The sequence below is a fragment of the Balaenoptera physalus genome (genome assembly GCF_965194825.1).
Source record: "Balaenoptera physalus genome assembly, chromosome: 7".
NCBI lineage: Eukaryota > Metazoa > Chordata > Mammalia > Artiodactyla > Balaenopteridae > Balaenoptera > Balaenoptera physalus.
The window spans coordinates 24,217,562-24,236,502 of record NC_138886.1 but is presented as its reverse complement, the minus strand read 5'-3'; the positions used below and the strand labels follow the sequence as shown (position 1 = coordinate 24,236,502).

The window sequence follows — 18,941 nt, the reverse complement described above, 5'->3', positions numbered from 1 at the left end:
GGTACACTTTTAGCTCACCTCCATCCAACCACCTGCTCCGAAGAACTGCTTCAAGAAAACACAGCCGCAAGTTTCTCTCCAACTCAGATCAACCTCAATTTAGGCTCCCTAATCACTTCTAATTAACTCATACTGTGTCTTTTATAATGGGGTTTTTTACCCCTTCCTCCCTTGCCCCCATCGCTTTAGGCAAACAGCTGAGTTTCAAGCCTTTTCAAAATTATTAATTGGCTTGACCTTCCTTCCCCTCTTCTAACCTAATCAATCTTGGCCCTTACTTCTCTTCTGCTCATCCACAGCCCATTCAAGGGTATGTAAATAAAATACATGGAAGGGGGGTTTATCTTCAGTAAAAAGATATTCAAAGCTCTATACACTGAGCTGCAGGCACTTGTTCACAATTATTCAATTCATCTCTTTCCACTATTTGAGAGTGACTGGCAGAAATGCCCCAATTTCTGCTAATCATGGCAATTTACCCATGTATTCAATTCTTACTTTACTATGAAAATACAGTGTTCTTATATGCTAGGGCTTTCTTTCCTAATTTCCTACAGTTTGGTGGATATGCTACTTGGTCTTGCCTACGGTAATTACAGTAAACGGCATTATCAACAGTCAAAAATGTTAGCAGAATCTAGAAATATGTCTGAATTTGACAAGATTGAATCTCTTGAGGACAGGAATCAAGTTATAGTAATCTTTATATTTCTTAACAGCATACAGTACTCTGCCTTCTATGTAAGAGGCATTCAGTCCACTTAACTGAACTGTGAAACAACAGGTAAAGGAGAAATAACATGGAACTGGGACTCCATAAATTGAACCCTGGGTTTGTTCAAAGTCTGAGCGACTTTGGGACCATCACATTCTCCGGATCTCAGAAACCTCTCCTGAAGAGTGCCAGGCAAGCAGGCAATAAAGAGTAGGATCACTTCCACCCGACAATCTGTCAAGCCTCAGGAGGTGAAAGAGGGTGCTTCCACATCCCTCCCTCTTACCACAACTGAAATAACCAGGCCTCTTGGAGGCCAAGGATTCTGTCTGATAACTCAGCAGTTACACACACAAGCAGCATCCCAAAATTATGGATGAGGTGCTCCCCAATACCTTGCAATACCCTGCTGGCCCATAATTGGTGGGTAATGAACATTTATCTGTGTGTCTGTCATCTCCATAAGAATATGCTCACATATGATTATATGTACCTTGAACACAGAGCCTGCACCTTACTCCGTTTAAAGCCCTCACAAAGCCCAGTACCTAACAACACACTCAATCAACTTTTAACTTGAACTGAGAGGTTGTATGGATAGAGCAAGAGCAGACAGGAGTTCTGGAATCAATCACCAACTCTACCAATAACCTCAGGCAAGTCAAAACCTTGCTTGACAGATAAAGGGCATTATTTTGCAACTTGATATCAAGGTGCATTGAACACTGACAAAAGTGGATAAATTTATTTTTAAATGGTACTGCTTATTGATGAAATAGCATTCTTATGCATTAAACATCCACTTGTTTGTAACAGTCCCCAGTGAAATATGTGGATCATTAACTGGTCTACAATCTGGTCTGAGTTAGGAAACGTGTCACTAGATTGTCCTTGAAATCCCTTCCAACTCTAAAGCTCCGTGATTTTCCAAGAATAAGCTCAGGATGATCCAAGAATCACAAATATACCTTTCCTTCACCCAGTCTGCCTAAGTAATCCAGGCGGGAAGAGAATGTTGCACAGCAGTCCCTGCACAACGTAAGTAGTTCCCCAGAATAGACTGTGGCGAGAAAGAGCCCCACGAGGCTCAGCACCCAGGTAGGTGGCACAAAGTACACTGAAATCACCTGAACTGAGAGGCAGCTCTGAACTATTAAGAAAGATTTGTTCTAGGACTTGAGAAACTTGCGTCAACCAGTGCCCTCTCTGTGCCCAACTAGCCCTAGGCTGGTAAGAAGTCACCTCTCCTATCTGTAGGATGACCGGTTGGACTAGGATCTCTAAGGTCCCTTCCAGGAAAGTCCCACGTGAGCAGAACTAAGATGCTGGAGCACCCACTCTCCCTGACCAGGAGTAAATTCATGTCCACCTGCCGATGCACTGAAGCCCCTACCTGCAAAGGGGAACAGCGATTCCTCACAGGGCACACGCCCCGCTAAGTGGTTCCGTTAGGATGGGGGCGGAGAACGGGGAGACCTTCAAACCACACCCGCCCTCACTTTGGAAGGAAGTGCGCCAAGTTCCTAGGGTGCACGGGAAGGAAGGCTGAGATGGACACTGCCTGCAGCGCAGGTCTCGACCTCTGGCCGCCCCTGCGTCGTGCGGAGGGGTTGGCAGGATCGCACCCCAGCGAGCTGCGGGTGTGGTGAGGGGCACTGCGCGCTCGCCGGGACCGCCCAGGGCCCGGGCCGAGGCTCACTCACCCACAGGCTGCTGAAGTAGTCCAGCCCGCGGCAGATGAGCGCGCCGGCGTGCGCCAGCAGCACCTGCACTCCCAGGTAGCTGCCCAGGCTGTAGAAGCCGTAGAGGAGCGGGCCGCCGGCGCCGAGCAGCAGCAGAAGGCGGCGGCGGCGCAGCGCCTGCTCGCCCAGGGCCTCCACGCCGTAGTCTGCGAAGCAGATCGGCAGCAGCAGCGCGGCCAGCACGATGGGCGTGTGCGCGCGGTGCAGGCGCTGCAGCCAGTGGCGGCCCAGCCGCGTCAGCGAGCTCTTGAAGGGGTGCAGGAAGGTGCCGCACAGCACGGCCCACAGCAGCGGCCGCAGGAAGGCCTCCAGGATAAAGTAGACGAGCACAGCGGCGCCGCAGCACAGGCACACGAACAGCACGGCCCCGGTGTTGTAGAAGGCCTGCTTGATGGGCTTGTCGAAGCGCAGCGCCAGCGCCGCCGTCCGCGGGGTCTCCCCGCAGCCGCTGCCGCCGCTGCCCGGTCCGACCGCACGCTGAACCCGCTGCGCCCGGCCCGGGGAGCCCCGCGGACTGGGCGGCTCTTCAGGGGAACCGTCGTCGGCCATGGTACCCCTGACGCCGCCGCCGCTGCCGAGAGGCGGTACTGGTAAGCCTGGCGAGAGGCACGGGCGAGAGGCAGGGCGGGCGGCCCGCGGCATTGTGGAAGTCGTAGTTCCTAGCTGGCCACTGAACGCTTACAGGATCTTTGGGGAACTACAACTCCCAGAGAGCGTAGAGAGCGCCCCTTCGCCCTCGGGCTCCCTTCGTTCATTGGTCCCTGAGGAATTCAGGTAACAGGTTTCTGGGCTCAGCATCTTAGAAGAGGCAAAAATCAAACAAACAAAAAAGCCAACTCCCCCTTCCCATCAATTAAAGTGTTATAATAGTCACAAACTGGGGGGGAAAATGTCGGATAATCTTTCCGAAAAACACCCTGAACTGTCGTTAAAACAACCCAAAACAAAACAAACGAAAAAAGCAACTCGCCTCACTCACTGGTTAATGTCAATTTGTGGAGAGGCGGAATCCCCAAAGAGGCACGACGTTAACAGATTGAAAACCCAGGCTGCACATTAGAATCCGTGGGGGGGTACTTATGAAAGACCGATAACCAGATTCTATTTTATTGATTTATTTAATAAACACTTAAAGTGTGTGCTCTGGTGTGCTTGGCAGGATTTTAAATAGCGATTACCATATGGCAGACCCTGTTATAAATGTCTCATCCCCATTAACTCATTTGATCCTTAGAACAACCCTACAAGGAAGGCGGTGTTATTATCCCCACTTTACAAAGAGGAAAACTGGGGCACAGAGAAGTTAAGTACCTTGCCAAGGTACACAGCTAGTAAGTGGCAGAGGCAGAATTCAAACGCAGAATCTGGCTCCTAAGTCTATTCTTACGTACTATGTTAATTAATTGGTCTGACAAGGGATCCTTTTAGCATATTTTTTAAAGCTCTTCAGAAGACTCATGCGCAGCTACTGTTAATGACCATGTATATGTCAGTGCTGGAGCAGTCTAAACTCCTGAAAGAGCACTAGGTCAGAGTCTCAAACTGCCACTGTTCCTTTTTGAGACCTGAGGTCAGGTCAGTTAAGCCCCCAACCCTAATTTCCTCTCTGTCACATGGTAGTGATAATAGAAACTCTTGTGCCAGAAGAGAAAAAGGAAGCTCTGGGGCAATACACGGTACTTCTGTTTTCCTGTTGGAAAGGTCCTGGGATCCAAGCCTACTATTTGTAAAACACCTCGAACAGAATTTTTATTTAGAAGAAGAAGAGGGAGAGGGAGGGGAAGAAGGGAAAGAAGAGGAAGAGGAAGAAGAGGAGGAAGGGGAGAAGAGGAGGATGAGGAGAAAGGGGAGGAAGAGAAGTAAGAGGAAGAAGAAAGGAGGGAGGAAGGGAGGAAGGAAGAAAAGAAGGAAGCCTTTATTGAGTACTCAATAGGAGAGTGCTTTGAAACTCTGCAAGTTATCCCTCTTCTGTTTTCAAAATTTTTTCAAGTAAAAGAAAAAGTAATGCCTTAACATCTCATTTTTGGGTCTCGGGTCACAGTCCTTGTTTTTCAAGTGGTCTTTGGACTTTAACTCTGTAAATATTTTGCATCAGTTGTCCTACATTTTGCTTTGCTTCTTAACTATTTATCTAGGGCTGCTGAGATCATGATTACAAATTATAGTCACATTTGCTTTCAGTAACCATTTTACACTGAATTAAGCTCCCATTTATATAACAACAATGCCTCAGTCTCCCTCCCAAAAAGTCCTCAGTAATTTTGAGGGAGTTCCAGTGGGGATGCCTCACATATATACCTGGAGACATAAGTTAACCACCAACACCCCTATGTCCACCCTCTGCCCACACAGCTCCCTGAGCTCGGTACCCATCACAAGATTGCCAGAGCCTGTGCCATTATTCCCAGATCCTGGATACTCCCAAACTCCTAATCCTCAGGGTGCCAAAGCAAAGCTGGGTTCCACTCAGAGATGGGGAAGAAATCCTCCCTGACTTGAGGGCTCTGTGCCCTTTTGTCACCCAAGCTCTAAACCAGGTCTCTTGTGCTCAGTGTATCATAATTCCTCTCATGAAGAGTTCCTTCCACGTCCAACCTTCAGTCCTCTAACTACAGGGGTTCAAAACCCATCCAAAGGGTCAGTGAGGGAACAAAGACCAAACCAACCCCTCTGTCCTTCTCCAACCAAAGATTTGACTCTCTTCCTCTAGTTACAAACCAAAAGATCCCATGTAACAAAACAAAAGCATCTATCAATAGATGCAAACAGAAACTGACATACATATGTATTGGATAGGAGGGGACCAGGGTAATGTTGCCTAAATTGTGTTTGGGGCCCCAGATCAGCAAATCAAAAATACCCTGTCATGGTGCTCTGCTTCCAAGTCTCAATGAAAGGCAAAACTGCAGAGCATTTCAAAACTGTTCTAATGGCCAAAGCAATAGAACTGCCAGGTCTCTGACAGAATTTCTATTCAAGAATGGAACTAAGAGAAATGAAGGCTGAAGCACCAGAAACTCACTAGACTTACATTTATATGGCCTAACGCAAGGCTGGGTTCCTATAGGATTTTGCTCACCCCTCTATGATTGTACTTACTACACTACAGTCAAAGTCAGAGATTCTCATGGGTTTGCTTCATTTCTGTGTCCCCAGCACCTGACACAGCATGGGCCATTCATAGTACAAGTTCAGTGTTTGCTGAGCAAGTGAACGGATGATTTGCTATCCTTTCAAAAAAGTTTGTTTGTGCTTCCTATGAGAAATAGTATTGAAACACTGGGGATGTTTCTGCTATGTATTCCAATGGTTGAGAGCAGAGAAAAAATACTGGGATGTAGGACCTACAAACTAAATTTGAGAGAAGTACACACAGTCTACTCAAATCTCTACCTCATAGGACATATGCTTTTAGGCATCCCCTCCAAAATGCAAGGCTACTTGGGTTTTCTTCTTTGGTCCCACACAGCAACTCACTCCAACGACCTCAGAGAAGAGCTGCCTCCATGGGCATCCAGGATACAGTGGAGGTGAAATAGATCCAGAGGAGTGAATCAAGCTGACCCTGGGACCACACTGCCTTTGGCCTTCCTGTCGCATGAACCAATGAATTTCCAACCATTTAAGCCAGTTTTGGTTCAGTTTTACATTTCTTGCAACAGAAAGATTTCTGGCTGATAAAATGATAACATCTACATCACTGGTTGCTGTGAGGATGAAACAGAAGAGTGTGTCTAAAGCAGCAGCACAATACCTGGGACATGGTAAAAATCTGATAGTGGCTCTCAGGGTAACTCTTCATTTTGTCCTAGAGAAGCCAAGAGGCATCTCTTAAACATCAGTCAATGTCCACAGACTCCCAAGGTATCAAGATACCAGCCCCAGAGGTAAAACAAACACAGGTGGGGAGAGGATTCTCCAGGGCATTGTGTTTATCTTAGAGTGTTTACTTTAAACAAAGTCCAGTACTTACAGTGGAGTGTGTACATCACATATAAAGCGGTATGTACAGTGCAGGAGGAGAAGCCATGTGAAAATGTAATCAAACAACACACATTCAGATTCCAGATATGAGTTACCACTCTCTTTTACTAAGCCCATAGAAGACATTGCTAATCAACCACTCAACTCTTTCTCTCTGAGCCTAGACACAGCCTCAAAATCCTTCTCAGCAAAACATTCTAGGGAACCACTACCAACTCCACAAAGTAAGCACACAAGATGAAACGTTATTTGTCTTTTCTACACTTAATTAACCATCCAGCGTCTGAAACTAGATAAAATAGGCAGACTAAGAACATAAATAAGTGGTTTAGAAGAAAAGAGTTTGGGAAGCTAAGGTTAGTATGAATGTAAGCAATTACTAAGAGATTTTTTTCTTAAATCTCAATGCCTGAAGAACAAATGATGTAAACAAGTCTGATACCATCAGGCCCTGCCTGACTCCCTAACTACTCCGACTTCTCTCTCCTATTCCTGCACTAGGACACATGCCCCCCACTTACAGCACGAGTCCTGCCAGTTCAATGAGTGGAGTATCGCCTTTCCTGCCTCCAGGCTCCTGTTCATCCAGTCTAGGTTCCTGTCCTTCTGGTTTGTACCATCCAGCTATAGCTAACCTTCCAAACCATGTCAATAAACACAATTTTACCAATTCGTAAAAAGGTCAGTGAAGAAATTATCAAATTGATTCAACCAACCCAGTTGACACCCATGCACCCAGGAAAAGACCAGATGAGTAAAAGAAAGTTGGGCAGTTCTTTTGGGGAAACACACAGACACAAAATCCCCCTTTTAAAAAAAGGTTTGCAACCAAAATTGCTCCCCCTTTCTCTTCTAGGGTGGGAGGAAGTTTGGTAGGGGGGAGATTGGCATCTGCAAACTGATTTTGTAATTAACACTTATCACCAAAAGCCAGAACTGCCTGTCCCAAAAGTGGCTGGCCGTAAATGTCCTTTGCTGGTAGCTCCTCATCTTCATAGACGTGATTTGTCTGGAACGCTTTATCTGGAGCTGTTGAAGTGTGACAGTTAGGGATCAGGATTTGGGATTCCCAGCCCACCCCTTCCTTGGCTCTACTCCCAACAATATACTCCAACTAAAGCTGAGGCTATGCAGTGTATAAACAACCAGCCTTCTGCTGCAAATCAGAGCAAGACTGAAAACCAGGAGATGGTGGATGCATTTCAAATTAGCCAGACTAATCACTATTTATAAATAAACTATCTTCATTTGAGAATCAAGTCCTGATGGGTTTGAATCCTAAGCATTACTTGTTTGTACACTCTTGGTACCGCACTGATGTCACTGCAGCCTCAAGCTGGTCCCTTTGTCTGCCCTCTTGCTCCACTCCAATCAATTCTCTACAGTGCAGCCAGCGTGATCTTTCTAAAATACAATCTGATCCCTTCAAAGCCTCCTCACTTTGTGGGAAGGTTCCAAACTCTTTACTATGACTTCCAAGGTCCTCTGTGATGGGGCCACGCTCACCCTACCTCACTCTTCCCACTCTCTGCCTCATCCTTTATCCTCTAGCAGTTGGGTGGCCCCCAAAGATATCCAGGTCCTAATCCCTAGAACCTGTGAAGTATGTTACCTTACTTGTACTTTGCAGATATGATGAAGTTAAGGATTTTGATGTGGGTAGATTATCCTGGATTATATGGATGGGGGCTAAATGTAATCACAAGTATCTATATCAGAGGGAGGGAGGGAGATTAGACTACAGAAGAGGAGAGCAATCTGACCTCTCTGACCACAGCGGCAGACGTTGGAGTCATGAGGCCACGGGCCAAGAAATTTCCACAGCTACCAGAAGCTGGAAGAGCCAAGGAAGAATTCTCTCCCCAGGAGCTCCCAGAAGAAACCAGCCCTGCCCACACCATGATTGTAGCTCCATGTGATTCAGTTCAGACCTCTGGCCTCCAGAACTGCAAGGGAATACATTTCTGTTGTTTTAAGCCACTAAACTTATGGTAATTTATTACAGCAGCAATAGGAAACTAATACAAACCCTGTCAAATGACAGTGGTTCCCAAACACATCCTGCTGGCCTTTCTTCTGGGGTTGCTCTCCCCTTTCTTGGAGATGCCTCTCCACATCCTTTGCCTGCTTTACTGCTATTCCTTCTTTAAGACTCAGCCTCAGTACTACCACCTGCTTTCACCTGGTTGCCCCAGGCTGGCTGAGGATCCCTACTCCAGGTTTGCACCACACCTGAGCATTTCCTTACACTGCAGTCACCAAAAAGTATTATCATGGTATTTAGGTATCTGACTCCCCAAGTAGGCTATGAGCCTCTTAGGGGCAGAAATCAAGAGCTGCTCTCCTGGAGTCCTCCATGTGTAGTTTCTAGCATATGGACTGGTACATAAGAGTCCTCGATAAGTATTCATTGAATGAATGAATGAATGAACAAGTGGTTAAAGCTTCTTGACCTCCTGGATGCAAGTGACTTTCATGTCCACTCTACTTCAGCAGTCTCTTCTTACTGCTCATCCCCTGGCCCTTGCACCTGGGACTGAGCCCTAAGAAACTTCCAAGTCAAACATCAGCCAGGGTCAGGTCTGACGGCTGGGCTACCCACTGAGAATATTGCAAAATAAATACCACGGCAAACACCTAGGATACCAAAAAATAACAAAATACTTGTTTGGGGGGCGGAGTGAGGATTAGAGCCGATAATGCAGAATGTGGTAATAACTAACTCTTTCTTAACATGACATTCCTTGAATTTCTCAACCTAGTCCCAGTTTCTCAACCAGCTCAGCTACTGCATTCCACAATTTCCATACCACCTTGATGATTCATAAGCCTTTACAACTAAACCAACTGTTCTTAACATATAATATGATTTAGTTACCAGTAAGGCCTATAATTGAAATTCTTAGAGCTAGTTATGCACTATTAGCCAACTAATACACTTTACATGGGATTATAGGCCTCCATTTACTATCTGATAAAGGCACTGAGCTGAAGCTATAAATAAAGATTCCTTTTGCAAATTGTTTCTCTGCAGGGATTTTTACCTGACTACTGCAACATGATTTTCTTCTTTGTCAGAATGACAGGCTGTCATCTTCTCCAAGGTTTACAACTTCAGGGAGACTTTACTGATGAAAGGATGTAAAACAAACAGAAAACCAGAGATGCACCAGAGTAAATCAATAAAGAATTATAAACTTTAATTACATCAACAGGAAGAATTTCAAACCATGTTGAGAATTTATATTTTAAAATTTAAATCTAGTTAATATATTCTAACTCTAACATAGCCCTCTAAAGATAGAAGTATTTGTGACAGCAGATGGGCAGAACAATCATTTAGGTAGCATCTAGGAATATTGCTACAATTACTTTACATAAATAGAAATCCATGTCTTTATTAGTAAGGTACCACATATCGTAGAGTAAAAATCCACGTAGGACAGGCTTATAAATATACATAAATCTCAAAATCAACCACAATTATTATAAAACAAATATAACCCATCAATGTCCATCTAAAGGCATAGTTCTTACAAAACAGTATTTTACAGACAGTCGCAAAAAAGTATATTAATACTCCTGGAGCCAGATTGTTCCAGCATATGAGCGCATCTGGGGGAATAAGGCATGTGGAGAAGGTGCATTTACTCTTTCAGGTGGTCAGGACATTCTGTGTGATGAAATGGTAACGGCTTTAGTGATCTGGGTGAATGGCACAACCACCACGTACCCCGTAACCCTAGAGAATCCATGGCTCTCCAGAAGAATAGAAAAGAACAGCTATTTGCCTAATAGCCAGTATCCAGGGGAAAACAGAAAACATTAGTTGAATATCAGCATACTTTAAGTGAAAAACCCCAAAGCGCTTGATGGTTCACTTAAATCTTTAGTCACATTTAAAATCACGTTAATAGCCACTATTTTCATGAAAAGGAATTTATATTTATCTATTAAATATGAAAACAACCAGGTACAACTTGAAACTAAATAACTGATTAACTGAACAAGAAATCTAATTAAATATAAAACATGGATAGGTTACATCTACATGCCATTGACTCAGTTCACACTAGGCTTAGTTTCCTAACTAACAGTATAGAAAAGTCAAACTCAACAATGATACTTTATTTTATATGTTCTTAACAAGTCATAGAATGTTGAATGGAGGAGGCAAGGTTTAATAACGGATCCAGGAACCCTTTCTGCAAACGAAATTACTATAAACTTAAGGGTAGTTTGGCCTGTAATACATACAATGTTATATCTCTTGGGTTTTAAAGTATTTACAAGATCAGAAACAGAAACAATTCTGACAAAGACCTTCAAATGGCCATGGTATGTGTATATATAGGCATTTATGTATAAACACATACAGACCTCATCATGTATGTACAAATATATACACAAACACACTGAGAATAATCAAACTGTTCACTAAACATAACCAATTCTGTTTAGAGAACAATACAGTTATATACAGCAAAGTATTCACATCTCAGCATTTGACCTATTGCAGTGGTTCTCAAACACGTTTCCATTATGATACACAAGGTGATGCCATAGTCACATGAGTAAAACACTCCCATCCCGTGGATGTAACAGATTTAGATAATACTTAAAAATTGTCTAGAGGAAAATAAACTAGTCTGAACATTGTACAGTTGACCCTTGAACAACGTAAGTTTGAACTGTGCAGGTCCACTTATACATGGATTTTTTTCAATAGTAAATACTACAGTGCTACATGTAGTAAGGTTGGTTGCATCCTTGGACCATGTGACCATGGATAGGAGGAACCGTGGACATGGGAACCACATATTATGGAGGGCTTACTATAAATTATAGGTGGATTTTCCACTGCCTAGAGGGTCAGTGCCCCTAACACCATGTGATGTTTAAGGATCAACTGTAATCCACACCATGAAGAGCAACTGCACAGTGAAAGTAGTTCACGATTGGCACAGCTTAGATAAAATAAAACTGCTGCTTACCCAGCTCTGACTTTCCTGACACCTCTTTCACATCAACTCTGGAAAATATATTAGAATGCAAATTCTAATGGGAATGCATTATCAAGATAACAATCCATCAACTATAATTTATTTTACAAACAAATTACTAATGTCGCTATTTTTATAATTAACCAGTAATACATTATAATACATTACTCGCAGTGCCCTATACAATTGATCATGACACCTGGGCGTGCCTCTTAGCTGAGAGCAAGGGTAGGAAAACTACAGTCCACAGGCCAAACCCAACCTGCTGCCTGTTTCTGTATGGTCTGCAAGCTAAGAATGGTTTTTATATTAAAAAAGTTTTTTTAATCTAAAGAAGAATATTTGTGACATGTAAAAGTTATATAAAATTCAAATTTGTGTCAATTAAGTTTTATTGGAACACAGCCATGCTCATGGTTTACGTATTGTCTGCAACAGAGTTGAACAGCTAAGAGACTGCAAAGCCTAAAATATTTATCCATCCAGACCTTTACAGAAAAACTTTGCTGACCCATAGGCTAGGACTAAGAATAATACCTCTTAAGCACAAAATCCTGAATATAGACTGTAAACTTAATTACAGAAATAGTAGTAAAAAATATGTGGGATGGAAATCCATCCCTGAGTTGTCCAAACTTTCCGATTTCCTTGATGACAAAAGCCAACTTAAGATAATTAAATACGGCTCCTGCATTTTGTCTGAAATCATGTTTGCAAATTCATCTTTGAGACTACAGTGGAGCAAGAAAAGGGCATTGGACTCCAAGTTAGAAGACCTGGGTTTTAGGTAAGTCACTTTTAAAAATTAACTAAGACAAATACATTCTAGTCTTGTCCAACCTGTGTATTATTTTTTTAAACTACTAAACACACTAAAATGATGGGTAAAATAAAGAATCAAAATGTTTTTAAGAAGAGAAAAAGCTGATAGAAAGTAAAATGTACCCCTTTCCCCAAATATAACTATAAAAAGTCCTTCTATTCATTGTAAATTGCTAAAGGGGAGAAAAAGCACCTGGCTAATTTGAGTGTGGATAGTGGGTTCCATTTAATAAAAGTTTTAATGAATGTGCATGATGGAAGTCACATCACCTCCCTAGGTCTCAGCTGTCCCTCTTTAAAATAACTGCATTGGATAAAATGGCGTCTAAAGTCCTTGCCAACACTGGTAATTTATGCCAAATGCCTAGCCTCAGTTTCTTCATCTGTAAAATTGGACTAATAATAGAATCTACTGATTCTAATAATAGAATCCTATGGTTGTTGTGAGGATTAAATGAGTTAATCCTTGTAAAGTGCTAAGAAAAGCACTAAATACATTTAGCAGACATTATTATTCTACTTAGGCATTTACAAAAACACACTGGTTGGGTTTCTCCCCTGTAACAAGTACTATGTTAGAAAATGGAATACAGAGATAAAATAGAAGTTGATTCTCCTACATTATGTAAGAACGAATAAAATTGGAGTCTACAGAGTTTTAACTTCAGTATGTCTATAAATTGATGATTCTCTGGGATGACGGTTAAATGCTGTTCTGCATCCCTGGTCTGTTGAATTCCCATTTCTGAACAATGATTATTGTTAAAAATGTCAACTCTGTTTTACAGGGCAAAACAGCATTGTTACGAAAGATCTTTCAATTTATGTATCAAGAGACAAAAGTTCAGTGTTTGCTAAAGGAGTGATCACAGGTCGAAGAATATAAAAATGGTGGCCAGTCTAGCAATGTATATGGAATACAAGCTTTCTGGACCAAACTTGCCATGGGAGTAGAGTTTCGTCTATTTATTCATTCAACAAATGTTTGCTGGGTACCTACTATGCAGTCGTGTCTGTTATAAGGATCAGTAACAGGAAATGGTCCCTGCATTACGGAGTTAGCAGGGAGGACGAGCCAGCAATTACAGGAAAGTGTGATGAGTAAAATAATGGGGAAGCCGAGTGTGCTCTGGGAGCATTTGGCAGGGACCTGAACCTACTGATACTTAGTCCAGGGGGCTGGAGGAAGAAATACTTACTCTGTGACCTGACAGGTGCATAGGAGTTCAGCAAGCCCAGGAAGTGGAGAATGTTTGGGCACAGGGAACGTCATGAGAGGTGAGAAAGCAGGTCTGAAGAACTGAGAGCAAGTCAGTCTTGCTGGGACAGAGCAAGGTGAGGAGTGGTGACAAAAGATGATATTGGAGGTAAACAAAGTGGTTTGCATTTCACACTAATGGAAATGAGAAATCATTGAAAGTTCTAAGCACAAATATGCAAAACTGGTAATCCAAGGAAAAACAATTCATGAAACAATTAGCTTGACTTGAAATGTAAGCAGAAGGAAAATCCCTTAATTTATTCCTTCCCTGCCTGCTACAGAGACTAGCTCAAGTCTCGATTTAGTTTTAACCTATTTATGGCGGAAATATTATACACGTGAGAGGGTGAAATATAAAAATATTTGCTTTCTTATTTACAACGTGGGTGCCTGCATACTCAGTGTCCTCACTGCTACACAACCACTGTACCTTAGAAGGTGATGCACAGGCCATCCTCAGCCAAGGCTGGAGGGCTTGGTTATGAGTCAGGTGGAGCCAGGGACTTGAATCCGATGACTTGAGTTTGAATCCATCACTCGCTTGATGTCATTTCACCTCTGTCCACCTGCAATGAGGATTGTTTCTCCTACATCCCTTGGATGCACGCAGTAAATGTCACAGAATCTGGATGTTTTCCTTATTTTTGTTCAGTGCCAGAAGAATGTGAAAGCTTCCCCCATAGGAGAGGTGGCCTTTCACTTCTGACATGGATTCCAAGGATGGCATTAGAAATCACAGTCTCCAGTGTTGTTAATCATAAAAACCACAAAGTTGGAGCCAACTTTAAAGCAAAGGGGTGGGGAGTTGCGGGGGAGCCAGAAGACTCCAGAACTCTACAGTGGAAATGCCTCAGCAGCATAATTATACCCAGAGACTCTTTTCCTCTAAATGGGCTGTTAACTCAGTCAGTTGGAATAAAGGAACATTTGGGTTCCTTTGAAAAAAGAAAATGCATTAAGTCAAGACATTATTATAAATTATGCTGACTGCCAATCCAATTTACAAGTCTGAACATTTGAATGGATACTCTAAGTAAATTCACTTGATGGGTCATTTCGCATTTGCTAATTAAAAAAAAATGTCATCTTTAAAATGTTTCTACTCCAAATCTCCACAATCTCCAAAAATGTTAATTTATTATCAAAATGCCTTGAATATTCAAGATGATTTGTCTATTATAATACACATTTAATCATACTCAATATATGGTGACTGACAACAGAATTAGCTGTAACCACAAATAAACACCTTAATTTATTAAATACAGTGGTAGTAGAGTCCAAATTCTAACTTCTAAGAATGCCCATATTTTTTTTTATCATTAATATAATTTTACATCTTCAGGAACACTCACAGTTCCATTTCTAACCTTTCCAAGCAGCAAAAAAAAATGTGTTCTTTTAGCTACTTACTAATCCAGAAGACACTTCAAATAAATATGAACCATTTTCATATCACTATTATCTCCTTCATTCTCCTCATTAGCTGTGTAAGTATCCAAATGCCTTCACGCTTTATGAAAATTTGAAAGTTCTTCTGCCTAAAAGGCTGACTGTGAACTTGGGCCATCCAGTGAAGTTCTCCTTAGTATTACTCCAAGTAACTCTCTTGAGCTGTAGTTGGAAGAGTAAAGGTTGTTTAGAGACATGGTTTCTATGCCTAGCTTTCTCTACCTTGCTATGTGTTATCTGACCAAGTAGCCAAGGCTACATGGCACGAGAGTCATAAAAAGGGAGCCTTCCTGGGTCTCAAATCCCATTCAGTACGATGGCAATAATAATGTTCATCAAGCCAACTCAGAGATGTTGGGAAGCTCAAATAAGAAAACATATTTGAAAGTGAGTGCTTAGAAAAGTTTTAAGTACTTTCCCAAAGTATGGGGTCATTATTAAACAACCCTCTTCGCTTAGAAAAGAAACTTGCTCTTTCTTCCAGAAAGCTGAATCATGTAAGTCTTTTTTTTTTTTGTACATAATAGAAGCTAAAATTATACTGCATATTTTTAAAAAATATACTAAAGACTTTCTAATAATGCATTGAATCTGTTGGCTTTGCAGCTGTGGTTAAGGGGTTCCCATCAATAAGTAGAAGGTCAGGGCAACAATGAGAAGCAGACAGAATGGAGAGGAGAAGGTCTGATAGGCAGCTGATGGCATAAAAATGTCCTCATACTTGTAAATACTGACAACACGCTCTGAAGTCGGTGGTGAGTCTATATCATGTCGGGTGATGGAGCCTTTAAAGAGGAAAGAAATAAAAAGGAAGGGGCAATAGAAAAAAGGTACAGATTTAAAATGATACATGCAAACCACAGAAAAACTAAACTTCAAAGAACAAGAGCTACTATTTTTTTTTCCAAATATATTTTTTATGTATGGCTCATTAACCACTCCTGACCACATGGACTCCCTTGCAGATGGAAGTCTATGGGATATAAAGTGGTAGCCTGCCCAGGCCAGACCAGAGAGGGTGTGGTGTGCTGTGTGTCTGTATGTCTGCATGTCTGTCTGGCAGAGTGGTGTGGAATGGTACAGAAAGTAAGAGGATTAAGATACCAAACAAGTCTTTGGAGGGGCAACATTTTTGACCTGGTTAGAAGAGGAAAGAGGGGAAAGGCTGTATGCAAAGGCTGCTTAATAAGCTGAAATTGATAGGAAGGGCCTGACCTTTGGATTGACCCATATGAAATTTAGGAGACTAAGGCATATGAATTTAGAGCAAAGATCTCCTTGGAAATAGGGCTCAGAGTGAGGGCTTTTTAAGGTACGATTTGCTAGAGAAGCTGTGTCCAACTGGACATGTCAAGCCCCTGCTGCAGTGTCCGTGCTGGCTCCTGTTAACACAAACCAAACTCCTCCGGCTGGCAAGAGTTTTTCTCTCAACTGGTCCCATTCACCTCTCCTCCCTAACCTCAATCATTGGTCACCTACATGAATTCCCAGGCTTAACTATGTACCTCCAATTCATACCTTTCTTGAGGGAAAGGCTAGATACAGCTACCAAGAGGCAGAACCAAACTCAAACCCAGAGTTTTAGATTCCAAATCCCATCATTTAAAATGAGTTCATTTCTCCAGCCTAAGACATAGTTTATTTCCCAGGGCATTGAAAGTACTCAAAGGTATAATTGTAGGCCCACTGTCGGTAACCTAGGAAATAAACAAATGGAAAAGGTGTCACAAATCTCGAGGCATCCATATGTTTTCCCAACTAGAAACAGGCGAAAAAAAAAAAGGTATAAAATCTCCAATCGATCAATGGGAACAATTTGAAGAGGAAAACAAGATCAGATTAGGCAACGGATAGTTGATGAGAAAGATGCAATTCCCAGAATGAGTTCTCATACAGGGATTGAGAACAGCTCACTTCCATCCTTGGTCAGGCCATCAGGCTGATGAACCAGGAGGAATGCTGTAGACACAGTGTAATTTGATTTTAGCAGCCTCTCAAAGGCCTCAGGATATCCTTGGGTCACTGTTGGGGAAATGCTGAAGAGCCTTGCCGCCCAGAGTGAGGTCATCAGTGGACCAACTTGTTAGAAACGCAGAATCTCAGACCCACCCTAGACCTACTGAAAACTGCATTTTAACAATATAGCCAGGCAATCCCCATACACATTAAAATTTGAGGAGTAATGGGCTAAACAGTAGGATAATTTGGTAGATTTATGACCACCAGAATAGTCATAAAGTGAGTGTCAATCTCTAGAGAAGTCACCAGAGGCCCTTTCCTGTTCAGTATTTTTCTATTTAGAGCATAGGAGTTAAGAGTACTCCCTGATTTTGAAGTCAGACAGATCTAGGTTTGAATTTCAGTTCTTCCATTAATTAGCTATATAGCCTTGAGCAAGTCCCTTAATCTCTCTAAAATGAGGAAGATAATTCCTACAATTCTGGAGGACGTGGTGAGGAGTAAATGAGACCACTGTGAGAATTAGAGTCCACATACCATATACAGCAGACATATGATCTGTTTCATTAAGCACAAAGCTCATCATATACTATCTTGTATATCTTGCTCTAACTATGCATGTGTATAACTTGTCCATTTCTGTGTTCATGTGTATAAGTCCATTATAACATTCTGAAGGCAGAACATTCATATCGCCTTTCTCTCTTACGTTAGGCAAGTGCTTATCACTCTCTCGCCCAGTAAATAAGGACTACAATCACAGCAGTGTCTGGTGTTTAATTCAGATACCAAAATGTAAGCTTACCCTGAATGGCTGGACCCCAAGCAAACAGATAATACCAACTTAAATGCAGATCAACAATCGTTTCATCTCTGGGAACGTTCACAGGCCGTTTAAATCTGCAGGTGACCCGATTATTCTCAAAAACTCCTTCTTCATCTCTGGCAGGGTTTCTCTGAATCTCCTTTGCCCACTGGCCTACGTTATAGAAGTGCTGTACGCGCACCCTGCCGTTGTCGTCGTGGACGCAGGCCATGACGTCGTCACCACCCTAACACGAAAGATGATGGAGAAAAAAGTCAAAGGTGTGTCTTTGGCAAACTTTTCTGCTAGAAAGAAATTGCACTCTGAAATATACGATCCATTAACTCTGTAATTGGAAGCCCCACACCCCAAAATTGTTCTAAAAGCCATTAAAAATCTTTAACCAGGGACTTCCCTGGCGGTCCAGTGGTTAAGACTTCACCTTCCAGTGCAGGGGGTGTGGGTTTGATCCCTGGTCAGGGAGCTAAGATCCCACATGCCTTGTGGCCAAAAAAACCAAAACATAAAACAGAAGCAATATTGTAACAAATTCAATAAAGACTTTAAAAATGATCCACATCAAAAAAAATCTTTAAAAAAAATCTTTAACCAAGTGACCAGAGTTTGTATCACCGTAGCTGACATCGAGTGCCTCCTAATGAGCCATTTAGAGAAGAATACATCACCAGCTCTCCGGCAGTCCTGCCGAAAACACAGACACTAACCTAATCATAAGCAAACAATCAGACAAACCTGAATGGAAGGTCATTCTACCAAAAAACTGGCCTGTAATCTTCAAAAGGGTCAATGTCATGAAAGACCAAAAAGAAAAGAAAAAAGAAAATATAAGAAACTATTTCAAAATAAGTAAGACTAAAGATACGTGACAGCTAATGGTGTTCCTAGACAGACTCCTGAGTCAGAAAATAAAAATTTCTGTAAAGGGCAGTATTGGGACAAAGGGCAAATTTGAAAATGGACAACTATATTTGATAATACTATTGTATCTAAGTTAAACTTCCTGAATTTAATAAACTATATAATGAAAAAGAATGTCTTTGATCTTAGGAGATACCCACTTAAATATTTAGGGTTAAAGGGTCATGATATCTTCAATTTAACCTCCAAAGTTTCCAGAAAGTAATAAAAATAGTAAGTAGTAGCAGCAGTCAGAGTTGTTGTAGTAGCAGCAGCAGTA

At 42.1% G+C, this 18,941-nt stretch overlaps 2 protein-coding genes across 15 annotated transcripts in view; both read right to left on the bottom strand.

Moving 5' to 3' along the window:
* TMEM245 (transmembrane protein 245) overlaps positions 1-3,523 on the bottom strand; it is a 104,194-nt gene extending 100,671 nt beyond the window's left edge. The window contains exon 1 of one of the 4 annotated variants that reach the window (XM_082469151.1): positions 2,419-3,523. In XM_082469151.1, the coding sequence (XP_082325277.1) occupies positions 2,419-3,099 (681 nt within the window). In that variant the 5' untranslated portion in view covers positions 3,100-3,523. The remainder of the gene's footprint in view (positions 1-2,418) is intronic. The other 3 variants (XM_082469150.1, XM_082469148.1, XM_082469149.1) reach the window with 3 other exon arrangements.
* A 7-nt stretch (positions 3,524-3,530) lies between these two features.
* Positions 3,531-18,941, bottom strand: part of FRRS1L (ferric chelate reductase 1 like) — a 34,435-nt gene continuing 19,024 nt past the window's right edge. For 2 of the 11 annotated variants that reach the window (XM_082469231.1, XM_082469236.1), the window contains 2 exons: positions 17,744-17,990; positions 9,617-15,764 (listed from right to left, as the gene is read on the bottom strand). In XM_082469231.1, coding sequence (XP_082325357.1) covers positions 15,592-15,764; positions 17,744-17,990 — 420 coding nt within the window. In that variant the 3' untranslated portion in view covers positions 9,617-15,591. Of the gene's footprint in view, positions 9,570-9,616; positions 15,765-16,497; positions 17,991-18,941 lie in introns of those variants that run through there. The other 9 variants (XR_014265659.1, XR_014265658.1, XR_014265660.1 and 6 more) reach the window with 9 other exon arrangements.